Below are 14,899 nucleotides of genomic sequence, written 5' to 3' on the forward strand. Positions count from 1 at the left end.
CAGGTCACTGGAACTCGGCGAGAGACTCTCTGATGTCTTTGAAGGACAAAGCATGAGACTCACATTATTTACACAGTCAGCAAGCTCTCACTGGATATGGACCATTATCTTTATGGATGGCCCAACTTCCATCAGGACAAATGTGATCACTGAGAAACTCTTTGCACTGGTTTTGCAGTGACCCTTCACTCTAAAAGGAACCAGAGAACCAAGAAGTGAAACCCAGCAGATCAGTGTCTGAGTGCTGAGCAGATTCTTCTGATGAGCTAAATCAGAAACCTCTTCAGGTAAAGTTCATGTTGTTTTCTACCTCATGGTAATCTGGTTCTGTGGTGTAGCAGTGTTTGTCAGGGATCATTCAGACTTCTTTGTAGACGCACAATGTTACCTACAAAAGTGGCCGAGATCCTTGCCAGGATTTATGCATTCTGCGTTAATTACTGTGTTGTAGGGCTGCACGATTAATCGTTAGAAAATCGCGATCTCGATTCATACTTATGTGCGATCTCATTTCCAAATGACAACGATTTCAAAAAAAAAAAAAAAAAAGACGACGACGATTGTACCGCATTTTGATCTGGGACGTAATCTGCATGAAAACAAGCGCTCACTCTTCCTGCTCAACAAATGACAATGGCGGAGCCTTATACCACTGACACAGAAGCTGTGCCGTGATGCTCAAATTGGCAGGGAAAAACAACGGAGAACACGTCAGGGATGACGAGAAAGTGACAGGAGAAAATTCGTCCCGGTCAACCACCCAAACATCAATAACGGGAACCTTATACAGCGCATCCCTAACCCTAACCCGTCGAACTCCCGCAGGCACAAAGAAATTACGGAGGCTATTACTTATCACCTGACCAAAGATATATCAACACTGTACAAAACCAGGGATTTAGGAAAATGATCAACACCCTAGACAAACGCTACACAGTGCCGTCCCGCAACTATTTTTCTATTGTTGCACTACCTGCTCTATACACGCAGTGTCGAGCAACGGTGGAGGAGGAATTTCAAGCAGTACAACATTTTGCGGCAACCACAAAATGTGAGGCATTTATTGTTTTTATGTTTATTTATTGTTTTTATGTTCAGTTTCAACTGTTACGAAGTTGATGTGCAGTTAATAAGTGCAATAAATATTTATATTGGAAAAGAAAATCGTGAGAGAATCGTGATCTCAATTCTAAGCAAAAAAATCGTGATTCTCATTTTATGCAAAATCGTGCAGCCCTACTGTGTTGTCATGACCCAGTGTTCATGGACTGCCAACTATGATAGAAAAAAAAATGCTGGGGCATTTTTTGCCCTTCTGAATTTCCACTCTGTTGTAGTCAGTTTTTTCAGAGGCAAACATATTTGGCCTTCACATAACTGAGAATTAATCATTTAATTACTACACACTGAAAATAGGTGCAGCAGACACAAACATCACAGAGGTTTAAACATGTCTGTCATACAGAGGAGACTCCATCACATGGCTTGTTTTTCCACATGACTTTCTCTTTAGTGAAGTCTGCTCACTTCTTCGATGTAAGCACACAGACTTGTCTCCCTGTGAGTGTCCACAAGGTGTCCTCAGGCTACTGCTGCTGCTCTCATCCACACTATAGTCCTCAGCTCAGTCACCTGTAAGCTCTTCCACCCTCATTTCATTCTCTAACCAGCCTTAAACTCTCTGAGGACACACAGTAGTCGATCAAATGCCATCCAGTCATTTATTTAGATGGTGCAGGTATTCACACAGCAAAGCAATGTAAGATTACTTTTACTAGAATTTCTCTTTTTAAAGACATAATCACTGTCTGTATTGTTGGAGTGAAAGAGGCTGCCGAGAACATTCTTACTTGGTTAGATTTTCTGACATATACAGTGCAGACATATGACAACAAAGCTAATTACATAATTTCAGAAGGGTTCAGGGGTTCAGATGGTTCACATCTGAAGTTAATTCTCAACCGAAGTGTCACCAAATATAATTTTTTTTTCCGTTTGCTTCTGATCGGCTCCAACCTCAGAACAACTATAAGTTCACAAGCAGAGAGCTGGGGCTGCACAAAGTTTCACATTGTTCTGGGACTAACAGCAGCTGCTGTGCTGTTTGTCTGTCTGTCTGCTGTTTTCTGTTTTTAAGAAAGAAAGAAAAAAAAAAAGGAAGAAAACACGACATTCACAACACAACGCACTGCTCCTCCGTAGACTGCAGTAACAGAGGGAGGTCTTTTTGACTGTGTGAGGCGTTCAGGTGCAGTATGGATCTGTAGGTCACATGAACATTGCAGGCAGTCAGAGCCCAGAACTAAAAATCGGACCAGCTCCTTAGACTTTCTCATACAAAAAAGAGCATCTATGAATATGGGAAAACAATTAACTGTAGGCTTTGCTCAAGGCCATGATACACTTCATTATCAAGCGGGTACCTACATGATGGTGAGCGTTTAACTCGCAGCCACTAAATTGACTTGCATCCACATAATGGCTATAAAGGAGCTGTTATTATCTTGCCTCTTGGTTATTTCCAGTTCAAAGATGTCCATGGAGTACTGATCTTTTTGCAAAGTTTTTATCTTTCAGTAAGTATCAGAAAAGTTTGGTTTTGGTGCTCAGTTTATTTTTCCACAATCATAACATCTCTTTTTACCCTCACTTCAACAATTTGACCAAGATTTTATGCTGGATACTTTTCCTGATTGACTTCAATGGCTTGTGGTCCCCAATGGCTGGGTTATTATCAATGACAAAGACTGGCCTACTGCTACATCCTACGTGTTAAACAGCTAGAAAGAGAGCTATATTAACAACATGTGCTAGACACGGTTCCATAGTTACAGCATTACAGACTGCCTCTGACTACAGGAACACCCCATATCAACCACACACACAATGATACAATAATGATGGTTATTAAGGTGATATTGATGACAATATTGATCATAATAACTGTGAAGATGAGCTCAGCTATGACCATGGCTTGTTGCTGCTTCCTGATTTTTACTGAATACTTCTATAAACCAATGGCACAGCACAAAAGAACCACCTCAACAGGACAAGACTCACCTGTACATCTCTATCTGAAGGTCAAAGGTCACTCTTTCAAGGATCCCAGTGTACACATTATGGACAGACAAGACAGGTGGTTTGAAAGAGGAGTAAAATAGGCCATCTACGTCCACTGTGAACAACCACCTTTGAACAGATTTATTTATAGGGGAACAAAGTGTATTTGTTACCAGTTTAATAGAAAAACAAAGCGATTACATTTTATACCTAGATTTTCCTAGTCCCTACAAAACATTCTGCAGCTACAACTAACTTTGTGAGGCCGGAAACCATCAGAGTGGGATTGCAGGTATCCCATCCAGTGGCACAATTATCTCACCATGCATCAACTGGCATCCAGCCTGGTTCAGCTGCTTCGATTTCTTCCCCACACGTACACATTGCAATAGTTTTACTGCCTTAATATCTGCACATCTTCTACAGAGAAATTAACAACATAAAGTTGATAAGAGGGACTTGTTTGCTACTGTACTTACTTAGCAACTGTGACCATATAATTTCCTCTGAGATTAATTAAGTATTCTGGTTCTGATTCACCAGGAGAACAAACATTTACAGTAATCCTGGTTTTGTTTTCTGATCCTCCAAAATTTGACTGGTTCTTATATAGCCAATTTTTACTAAAGAGATTTAAGACTAAGTTCAACAAAAATCGGGGAATACTGATACAGTCTAACATATATACTCACATAGTCTTCATACAATTATAATATCACTATAACCCTATCTCACTTTTTATGAGAATAAACTCATTTTGCATATATACATTCAATTGTCATTTTATGGAAATTGAAATTTTGAATAATCAAACAAATAATGAACCAAACTTTGGAGATGCAGAGCCTGTGGTCCCATCATCATCTGCATACAACATGTTAGAGTGAAGAAAGAACCTTTTGTGATCTGCTTTACATCGTATTTTCACCAGAGTATATATTCACCATCACATTGCTTTTATTTTTGACCTCATGACTTTTACAACATGGAAGACCACAAAGATGCTGCTGATATTTAGATCACACACTCTGAGGTCAGAAAACCAGGAAACAAAGTCAGAGTGCTTCCCAACATCATCATAAAATAAAACAATAAGCTGTTAAGCAGCCAGTGAACCTCTGAACTCATATATACATGTTTAATGTTTAATCAAAGTTTGACTGTTGTATTCCCAAAAATTAAGTGAAAGTAAAAAAAAAAAAGTCTGGTGCTGAAACAAAATTCAGTGAATATGCTATTATCTCAACCTTCAAGTAAACTAAGACTTTAATTCTGTCCTGCAACATATTTTCTTTGTCATTTTAGTGAAATACTGTGAAATGTGACTAAATTGTCCTTGATTCACTAGTTGAATGGACAGTTTGTGACTCCTGACTGAGATGTGGTATAGTGTCAGTGTTTCTATTTGCTCAGCAGCTTCAGGCTGACTCCTCAGGTAACTGAGGACCTTTGGGTGAATTTTGGACAAATATGTCAGAACATCATCAGTATAGAAGGGGATTGTTAGTAATTTAAAATTTTTCAAAATCATTCAAACATAAAGAATGCACGTCAGTAAAGACAAAACTCTGATCATACGGTGAAAATAACTTCAAAGCAGAACTATAAAATGTTATGCTATCAATTTCACTCTGAAAAACATCTCCTCCCTGCTGCTTTGAAACATAGAACAATTGGGAAAAGAATAATTAAAAGCTTGTTTGTCCCGTGTCACTGTTTTATCTCTTTTTTTCAGTTGAAAAAAAATTCTCCATCTAATCACGTTTCTCACACATGGATCACCTTCACCTTTGAAATAGAACCTAATCTGACTGAGTCCATTTTGGAATGATGTTCACGTGAACTAAACAGTGCTAAAAGGTCTGATGCCTCTAAATCTTGAGACTTTATTGTGCAGAAGCAGAGGGGAGATATAAAGTTAATAATGTTTTTGAAAGCAAGAAAAAAAATGTCAGAAGGTGATTACAGTTGAAGTGCTGACCAAAGTGCCCCCAGTAAAAGAATAAACGAATAAAAACAATAAAATAAAGTACAATAAAAGAAAATGTGAAGTGGCTGGAGCCCATCCCAGCTTATGGCAAGAAGCAATCTTCCCTCTAATTTTTCATGTGTCTGAGCAAACACACAAACTCCCTGAGTAGTTCCTTGGACCACTGTGAGCAACAGCAGACGTGAGACATCATCAAATCCATCCAAGTTACATTGTTTATTAAAATAATCAAATGACAGCATTTACATTTATGTTAGACTACTTTGAATTAACTGCTTTAGCCCACTTACAATGAAAATTAAAAAAAAAATCTTGTTCATGACCTGTGTAGTATGTTAACACTATTGGAAGTAAAAATAACTTGAACTCCAATTTTGAAAACACAACTTTCTTTTTTCTTTTTTTTCTTTTTTATAAATAAAGCTCTGACTTGTATTATGAGTATGAATCTGTGGTTTGGGAGAGAGTCCTGTAACTCTGTCTGCAAAATACAGGACATAATGACCAATGTTGGGCAATTCATTATATAGTTACTTCTTCTGAGTTTTGCAAACAACAAAGTTTTTTGCAGATATTTACCTAAAAATGCAGCCAAGGTGTTTTTTTAAATAAACATTTCAAACTATTTACAGAACAAGATCAGCTGTTCTGCATCAAATTTGATGCCACAAAAATTATTTGTGCCACTCCAAAAAATAATTTCTGTCCACTATGAGATAAAGGAAACAACAGCCTGATACCTGCAGGCCTGACAACAGGAGATGTATCACTGCTGTAACACCTGTAACAGTCAGCAGTCGCCTCATTGTTCTGACACACACAACAAAACTTTTGACTACACTACACACTAACTACACAAGATTTGTGCTAAACGTCTCAAGTCTCTCACATCTCAAAACACCGCCGTAACTCCTAAAACTTCCCCCTCCCTAAACAACTAAATGCCATGTTGCCATATCATTTTTTGATTTGTCGACATGGTACATTTTTTGACCAATAGGAAAGGGTGGGGATTTTTGGTTTTGTTTGCTCACAGGCTTTCGAGTGTTTTCCTTATAAAACGCTGTTTTTACCATTTCTTCCCGCAGTAAATATAAACAACAATAGTATTCAGGAAAAACCAAACATTGAATATATTCTTTATCATAACTCTGGTTTTACGTGGCCTATCAACACAATTTAAAAAAAAACTGGTATAAAGTCCACACTTTTTCCGTCAATTGTTCGTCTGTCCTGCTCACATCTCCAATGGTTGTACACGTTGTCATTAACGTGGCTTCACTCCACATCAGCCACGCCGCTTTGCTAGCTAAAACACCGGTGATGGCACATAAGGACGCTGTCATAGCCTGTCAATCACGTTGATTAGCTGCGTATATACGAATGTGAATCGCATCATTGGCTGGACTATGGGATAAGATGGCATCGTTCTAATCTCATACTGGAGCAGCCAGTCACTTACTGACTCACACTGCAAAACAGAATAAATTGTTAAAGTATTTATTTAATTTCAATTCAGGTCAGATTTTTTTGTGCACAACGTAGATTTTCTCTGCACAGAGACCGTGCCAGCAGTGTGCGATTGCGCACGCGCGCAGCTTAGAGGAAGCCTTGCCTGGATGTCAAAATGGGAGATGCCCACTAGGGTGGTGGAAAATGGCCGAGCTAAGATCCTGTGGGACTTCCAGATACAGACTGACAAAATGGTGGTAGCTAACCAACCGGACATAGTGGTGGTAAACAAGCGGAAGAAGACGGCCGTTGAAATAAATGTAGCGATTCAGAATGACGGCAACATCAGGAAGAAGGAACACGAGAAGCTGCAGAAGTACCAAGGGTTTCAGAGAAGAGCTTGAGAAGATGTGGAGGGTGAAGGTAACAGTGGTCCCAGTAGTAATCCGAGGACTAGGTGCAATCACTCCCAAGCTAGGTGAGTGACTCCAGCAGATCCCGGGAACAACATCTAAGATCTCTGTCCAGAAGAGCGCAGTCCTGGGAACAGCTAAGATACTGCGCAGGACCCTCAAGCTCCCAGGCCTCTGGTAGAGGACCCAAGCTTGAAGGATATTACTGCCCCCAGGGGCGAAAGGGTAACTTATAGATAGATAGATAGATAGATGGATATACACGTGTGTGTGTGTGTGTGTGTGTGTGTGTGTGTGTGTGTGTGTGTGTGTGTGTGTGTGTGGTATCTCACAAAAGTGAGTACAGTCTTCACATTTTTTGTAAATATTTTGTTATATCTTTTCATGGGACAACATTGGAGATATGACACTTAAGATAAGATAAGATAACTCTTTATTGTCATTGCACAGTCATACATAGTACAATAGTACAATGAAATTGGAAAACTGTCCTACGTCCGACACTTTGATACAATGTAAATTATTCAGTGTACAGCTTGTATAACAGTGTAAGTTTGCTGTCACCTCATATAACTCAACATACAACCATTAACGTCTGAACCGCTGGCAACAAATGTGAGTACACCCCTAAGTGAAAATGTCCAAACTGTGCCTAAAGTGTCACTCCTCCCTGATGACATCATGGAGCATGTGGATGTTAGAGACCTTCTGGAGACATGGTTGCCCAGTCAAGTACCTTTACTCTCAGTTTATTTAGCAAGGTAGTAGACTTTTGAAGGTGTGTTTGGGGTTGTTATCATGTTAGAATACTGCCCTGTGGCAGCATTGTACTTCTCACCTGGTTGACACACCCCTGACACCATCTGAACCAAATAAGTTTATCTTAGTCTCATCAGACCACAGGTAATCCATGTCCTTAGTCTGCTTGTCTTCAGCAAACTGATTGCAGGCTTTCTTTTGCATTATCTTTAAAAGAGGATTCCTTCTGGGATGACAGCCATGTGATGCAGTGTGCGGCATATGGTCTGAGCACTGACAGGCTGACCTTCCATGCCTTCAACCTCTGCAGGAATACTGGCAGCACTCATACCTCTTTTTTCAAAAGACAACATCTGGATATGATGCTGAGCACATGCACTCAACTTATTTGGTCCACCATGGCAAGGTTTGTTCTGAGGGGAACCTGTCCTGTTAAACTGCTGTATGGTCTTTACCATGCTTTAGCTCAGTTTCAGGATGTTGGCAATATTCTTATAGCCTAGACCATCTTTATGTAGATCGACAATTCTTTTTTTTCAGATCCTCAGAGAATTCTTTGCCATGATACGCCATGTTAAACTTCCAGTGGCCAGTATTAGAGTTTGAGAGCAATAACACCAAATTCAACACACCTTTTCCCCATTTGCACCTGAGACCTTGTAATACTGACGAGTCACATGACACCAGGAAGGGAAATGGCTAATTGGGCACAATTTGGACATTTTGATTAGGTGTGTACTCACTTTTATTGCCAGCGGTTTAGGCAATAATGGCTGTGTAGAGTTATTTTGAGGGGGCAGCAAATTTACACTGTTATGCAATCTGTACACTGACTACTTTACCTTGTATCAAAGTGTCATATCTTCAATGTTGTACCATGAAAAGATATAACAAAACATTTACAAAAATGTGAGGTTTGTTCTCACTTTTGTGAGATACTATAGTTGTACGTGTGTGTGTGTGTGTGTGTGTGTGTGTGTGTGTGTGTGTGTGTGTGTGTGTGTGTGTGTGTGTGTGAGTGAGTGTGTGTTTGTGTCATTTATGACATCATGAGCTGTGAGCTCTGTGATTGGATGTGTGTGTGTGTGTTTTAGAGCTCACGTGCTGCTGCACTTTCTGTCAGTTCACTCAGAGACTTCATACAAAGTTTAACTCTTTTAGTCAGTGAGAGCTGCTGATGAAGATGAAGGAGCTGCTCCTCTTCCTCTCCTGTGTGCTCTGTGTCTCCGCTGATTGTGAGTTTCTCTCTTTAAACTGACAGACAGTCAGCAGCGTTTTGATCAGGTTATTGATTGATGGTTATTGTTGAATTTCATTAATGTGTTTCAGCTCTACATACGGACATTCATATTGTTGGCTGTTCAGACTTTAATGGAGAGGTCATGTTTGGACTGGATCGTGAAGAACTCTGGTACGCAGACTTCGAGAAACAGATGGATGTTTATCCTCAGCCACCTTTTATCGATCCTATCAGCTTCGGAGATGGAGCTTATGAAACAGCTGTGTCTAATTTATATGCCTGCAGACAGTTCCTGCAGCTTAGTCGGCAGGGTATGAAGGACTTCCCTCTACTACGTGGTAAACACATACAGGCACACACAAACTTATAACAACACTCAATACAATCTACATTAATCAACTGAAATCTGGAATTAAATTTACTTCGATGTAAATGTTGTCATCAGTGTCACATGATTAGTGAGGTTAGGTTATAAATGATGCAGTGTGTGGTGGGTTTCATGAATCAGAATACTTTATTAATTGCAGAAGAAATGATGTGGTCATACTTTCTCCAAGTTTGAGAACTGTCAAGGTGGAGTATGCCGGTGTACTTTGTAAACAGGACCCAGAAGCACAACTGATTAACAAAACTGCAAAACACAAACTAAGAATTGTGAACTAAAGTTATGAGAGAACTGTGGTGGCAAAACAGACGACATAACAACAGAACACAGGAAACAGAGGACTTAAATACACAGGAGGTGATCAGGGCAAGTGGGAACACATGGGGAAACAGCTGACACACATGAACTTAATGATGCTACGGGGAAAGTCACAATGAACCAGAACACACCAGACTCTTTCAAAATTAAACAGGAAACATGGAGACGTAGAGATGACAACAAAAGCTTGACAATACACAGCCCTAAAACACATGACGGACAAGAAACAGAATACAAAAACTCATGAAAGAGATAATAATAATGGCAAACCAAACTCAACTAAACCCTATATAGGAAAGGAACTTAAAATCACAACCTAACATAAGAGATTATGTTAGGTTGTATTCAGTAATGTATATACCTTTACATATTGTACATATATTTATTACTTTTTAGATTAGCCATTTTTATATTTTGCTTGTTTTACATTATTGTATTTTGCACAACTCTGTTGCTTGTGAAGCTCGCACACAAGAATTTCACTCACATATACTGTACCAGTGTACCTGCACATGTGATGTGACAATAAAAGTGATTTGATTTGATTTGATTTGAGAGACCCAGCCCGTGACAGAGCACAGTAACAGACTAAACAAAATTAAATAATACAACATATTACAAAGTTACCAAATGTAACAAATAACTATAGTAGATAAAAATAGCTCAAGTATAAATATCCCAGTATATTACACAAATTATATATTTGGCTGACATAGGGGTGTCCCTCTTATCATACTATATGTTCCATACTTTCCCAGTACAAACCATTACTAACTCACAAACCTCTACATTTATTCGTTTTGAAGATTTTCTTCAACACTTTCAAGTCCCCAAAGTTCAAGATTTTCATTTCAGGTTTTAGAGCAGGATCTTCTATATGGGTCCCACTGACCATTTCACTGCCATATGACTGTTTGGTATTTTATCACATGTATATTCTCATTGAAGTTTCTTTATTATAAACTCTGTCTGTTGTGTTTCCATGCTGACAGTCCTGACAGGCTCACTGAAGGAGTAATTTATCTCATATAAGGACAAAAGATATTCTACTCTGCAGATTCCTCGTCCATCCTCTAACTGCCTGACTTGTGTACAGATGCTCCTTCAGGTGTGATGATCTACACCAGAGACGAGGTGGAGCTCACAGTTAAAAACACTCTGATCTGTCATGTGACTGGTTTCTATCCTGCTCCTGTCAAAGTCTCCTGGACCAAGAATGGACGGATTACAACTGAAGGATCCAGCATCAACACTCCCTATCCCAACAAAAACGGAACCTTCACCCAGATCGCCAGACTGCAGTTCATCCCACAGCAGGGAGACGTCTACAGCTGTACAGTGGAACATCTGGCTCTGACCAAACCACTGACCAAGACCTATAGTGAGAAACACTTTTATTAACACAGAGGAGACAGACTGAAACACAGAGACAATGGTGCATAATTATGCAGGTTCATGTCTTCGTGTTTCTGCCTGCAGATTTCACAAAGCCTTGGCTGAGTATTAACCTGAGCTGACTTTAGTTAATCAGCTGACAGTTTTCAGCAGGTGTGTGGTTGTTGAGCTGTAATTAATCAGATCACAGTCTGAAAGATTTCTGTGTCATGTGTCTGTTTCTGCCTCCAGATGTGGACACACCTGAGACACCTGAGAAGCCTAAGCCCAGCGTTGGACCTGCAGTGTTCTGTGGACTCGGTGTGATTATCGGCTTACTCAGTGCTGCAGGTGGAACTTTCTTCATCCTCAAAGCAAACAAATGCATCTGATTGGCTGGGGTTGATGGTTTCATCAGTGCTTTTGCAGACAATGCCGTTTAAGGCTGCTGGTCTGCTCTCTGGTCTTCATTCATGTGGCTGCCAGTTTGAAGGACCCTGGTTGTGTTTACATGGAGCTTTACATTCACTTTATTTTTACACTGTTAAACAGATTCTGTTTAAAATGCCAGGCAAAATAAAAGTGACAAGCAATATAAACCAAATGTCAGAAAGTATGCCCATGTAACCTGCTGGGTAAGCTGGTCTTCATAAACAGTCTGAACAATTCATCCATCTTTTTAAGTGTTCTTAAAGTTATATCTGTTGACTATCTTAGCTGTCAGTTCCATGTATATGATTTGGACAAATGTAAATAAACCAGAATTTGAAATAAATCCTCACCTGTAAACATGAGTCAGCTTTTTGTTTTGTTAAGTTTTATGAATCATCAGTATCACCTGATATAAGAGAAAGCTTATATTATATTATAATTAGATTGAAGATCTATTGATGTCAGAGCTCAGCCATCTCAATCTATGCCCAGAAGTGTTATGTGTTTCACTACTGCATTGCAATCTGGAATATTAATAATAGTGCCCTGTTCCTGCACACTCTAATATTCACCTGGGAGTAGTATGCACCTCTTATATTGTTGGGTTTAGACAAAAGACTCAGACATGATTAAAAAACCTCAAATCGCTGCTGTTGTGGTGGCAGATATTTTTTTTCTTTGACTTTTGAAAAAAGAGTTTAGTTTTCCCTGCACTCTAGGAGTTTCAGTAGGCTGGATCATCATATTGAAATCACTTGGATATACAGGTCCTTCTCAAAAAATTAGCATATTGTGATAAAGTTCATTATTTCCTGTAATGTACTGATAAACATTAGACTTTCATATATTTTAGATTCATTACACACAACTAAAGTAGTTCAAGCCTTTCATTGTTTTAATATTGATGATTTTGGCATACATAACTCAAGAAAACCCAAAATTCCTGTCTCAAAAAATTAGCATATTTCATCCGACCAAAGAAAAGTGTTTTTAATACAAAAAAAGTCAACCTTCAAATAATTATGTTCAGTTATGCACTCAATACTTGGTGGGGAATCCTTTTGCAGAAATGACTGCTTCAATGCGGCGTGGCATGGAGGCAATCAGCCTGTGGCACTGCTGAGGTGTTATGGAGGCCCAGGATGCTTCGATAGCGGCCTTAAGCTCATCCAGAGTGTTGGGTCTTGCGTCTCTCAACTTTCTCTTCACAATATCCCACAGATTCTCTATGGGGTTCAGGTCAGGAGAGTTGGCAGGCCAATTGAGCACAGTAATACCATGGTCAGTAAACCATTTACCAGTGGTTTTGGCACTGTGAGCAGGTGCCAGGTCGTGCTGAAAAATGAAATCTTCATCTCCATAAAGCTTTTCAGCAGATGGAAGCATGAAGTGCTCCAAAATCTCCTGATAGCTAGCTGCATTGACCCTGCCCTTGATAAAACACAGTGGACCAACACCGGCAGCTGACATGGCACCCCAGACCATCACTGACTGTGGGTACTTGACACTGGACTTCAGGCATTTTGGCATTTCCCTCTCCCCAGTCTTCCTTCAGACTCTGGCACCGTGATTTCCAAATGACATGCAAAAGTTGCTTTCATCCGAAAAAAGTACTTTGGACCACTGAGCAACAGTCCAGTGCTGCTTCTCTGTAGCCCAGGTCAGGCGCTTCTGCCGCTGTTTCTGGTTCAAAAGTGGCGTGACCTGGGGAATGCGGCACCTGTAGCCCATTTCCTGCACACGCCTGTACACGGTGGCTCTGGATGTTTCTACTCCAGACTCAGTCCACTTCTTCCGCAGGTCCCCCAAGGTCTGGAATCGGTCCTTCTCCACAATCTTCCTCAGGGTCCGGTCACCTCTTCTCGTTGTGCAGCGTTTTCTGCCACACTTTTTCCTTCCCACAGACTTCCCACTGAGGTGCCTTGATACAGCACTCTGGGAACAGCCTATTCATTCAGAAATTTCTTTCTGTGTCTTACCCTCTTGCTTGAGGGTGTCAATGATGGCCTTCTGGACAGCAGTCAGGTCGGCAGTCTTACCCATGATTGCGGTTTTGAGTAATGAACCAGGCTGGGAGTTTTTAAAAGCCTCAGGAATCTTTTGCAGGTGTTTAGAGTTAATTCGTTGATTCAGATGATTAGGTTAATAGCTCGTTTAGAGAACCTTTTCATGATATGCTAATTTTTTGAGACAGGAATTTTGGGTTTTCATGAGTTATGTATGCCAAAATCATCAATATTAAAACAATGAAAGGCTTGAACTACTTCAGTTGTGTGTGATGAATCTAAAATATATGAAAGTCTAATGTTTATCAGTACATTACAGGAAATAATGAACTTTATCACAATATGCTAATTTTTTGAGAAGGACCTGTAATTGGACATAAATTTAAGGTAACAAAGAAGAAATTAGCACGGTGATATTTTTAAGATTTTCTTCAACAAACGTGTGCATGTTAACTTGGTATCTATTCCAGAAAACTGGCAAAAGAAAGAAACTTTTAGCTTCGTGTTTCAGAGCAGCTGATCAGAGTCGGACCTATCACCTGAGTATGGTCATCTTGACTTACTAGCAGAAAGTGATCATCAATGCAGCTCACATTATAAATAAAGAGCAGAACCTCCATTTGAATTTAGAGCAGCAGGGGCATGAAGACATGTTAGTACTGACAGTGATATTTTTTTTAGAAATAGTAGAGAAAAGAGTCATTTTAATCAGCTTGCTCCACTCTGTCATCATTATTTTTCCAACATCAGCTTTCCTTAAAGCTGGAATCAACATCAATCAATGTTATGTTTTCAAATCTAATTGTTCAGGTATAATGTGAGAAGCACAAAATGAAGGTGTGCATAAAAATAAAAACCAAACAGATTAGACATGTTTTACTACTGGACCTCTTATGTCAGATGCTAATTTTGGTGATTTGCTGGTTAAAACTTTACATTTAAAATGTTCTCTGCACCATTTACTGACTGTATTTAACTGTGTAAACATATTTGAACATGATGTCAGAAACAATCAGACTGTCCTCAGCTGCTTTTAAAAAATCTACTTTCAATCTTTTACTTAGTTCTGTTCGAGAGTTGTTTCAGCCTTATCTTCACTCAAATATTCACATCTTCCAGCTTCACTTAGTCCAACATGTACTGTTGCGGGCGCATAGAGTCGGAGACGAAGCGTGGAGAGTTCGTGGGGCTCCTGTACGGTGGGAACAGCAACCCAGGGACCCCCAAGAACGGGCGAATAATATCACACTTTATAGAAGCCAAATCATGTTGTATTTGGTTTATCTTTATCTGAACAAATGAGTCACAGTGTTTCAATCTGGACAGTCCAAAGTCTTTAGACTATATACCACCACCTGCCACAGTCCTTAGTCACAGCGCCATACCGGGCACTGCATCAGCCAGAGAAGAAAGGGGTGGGTGGGGTGAGCAGATATAGCTAAAGCCTATCTCAGAGAGTTCTTCCTGGTA

At 39.7% G+C, this 14,899-nt stretch overlaps 1 protein-coding gene across 1 annotated transcript; it reads left to right on the forward strand.

Moving 5' to 3' along the window:
- The first annotated feature begins 2,897 nt into the window (after positions 1–2,897).
- LOC134624549 (RLA class II histocompatibility antigen, DP alpha-1 chain-like) lies at positions 2,898–11,383 on the forward strand. Its single transcript, XM_063469549.1, has 5 exons — positions 2,898–2,912; positions 8,846–8,909; positions 9,004–9,252; positions 10,714–10,998; positions 11,244–11,383. The coding sequence occupies exons 1-5, from the start codon at positions 2,898–2,900 to the stop codon at positions 11,381–11,383; spliced, it is 753 nt and encodes a 250-aa protein (XP_063325619.1).
- The last annotated feature ends 3,516 nt before the right edge of the window (positions 11,384–14,899 follow it).

Source organism: Pelmatolapia mariae, linkage group LG3_W (assembly GCF_036321145.2).
Source record: "Pelmatolapia mariae isolate MD_Pm_ZW linkage group LG3_W, Pm_UMD_F_2, whole genome shotgun sequence".
NCBI lineage: Eukaryota > Metazoa > Chordata > Actinopteri > Cichliformes > Cichlidae > Pelmatolapia > Pelmatolapia mariae.

What these genes read in the sequence shown, in the direction of transcription:
- LOC134624549 (XM_063469549.1), top strand. An exon ending in GCTCTGTGTCTCCGCTGATT is followed by an intron (nt 8,910 to 9,003) that starts GTGAGTTTCTCT and finishes AATGTGTTTCAG; the next exon opens with CTCTACATACGGACATTCAT. An exon ending in GGACTTCCCTCTACTACGTG is followed by an intron (nt 9,253 to 10,713) that starts GTAAACACATAC and finishes ACTTGTGTACAG; the next exon opens with ATGCTCCTTCAGGTGTGATG.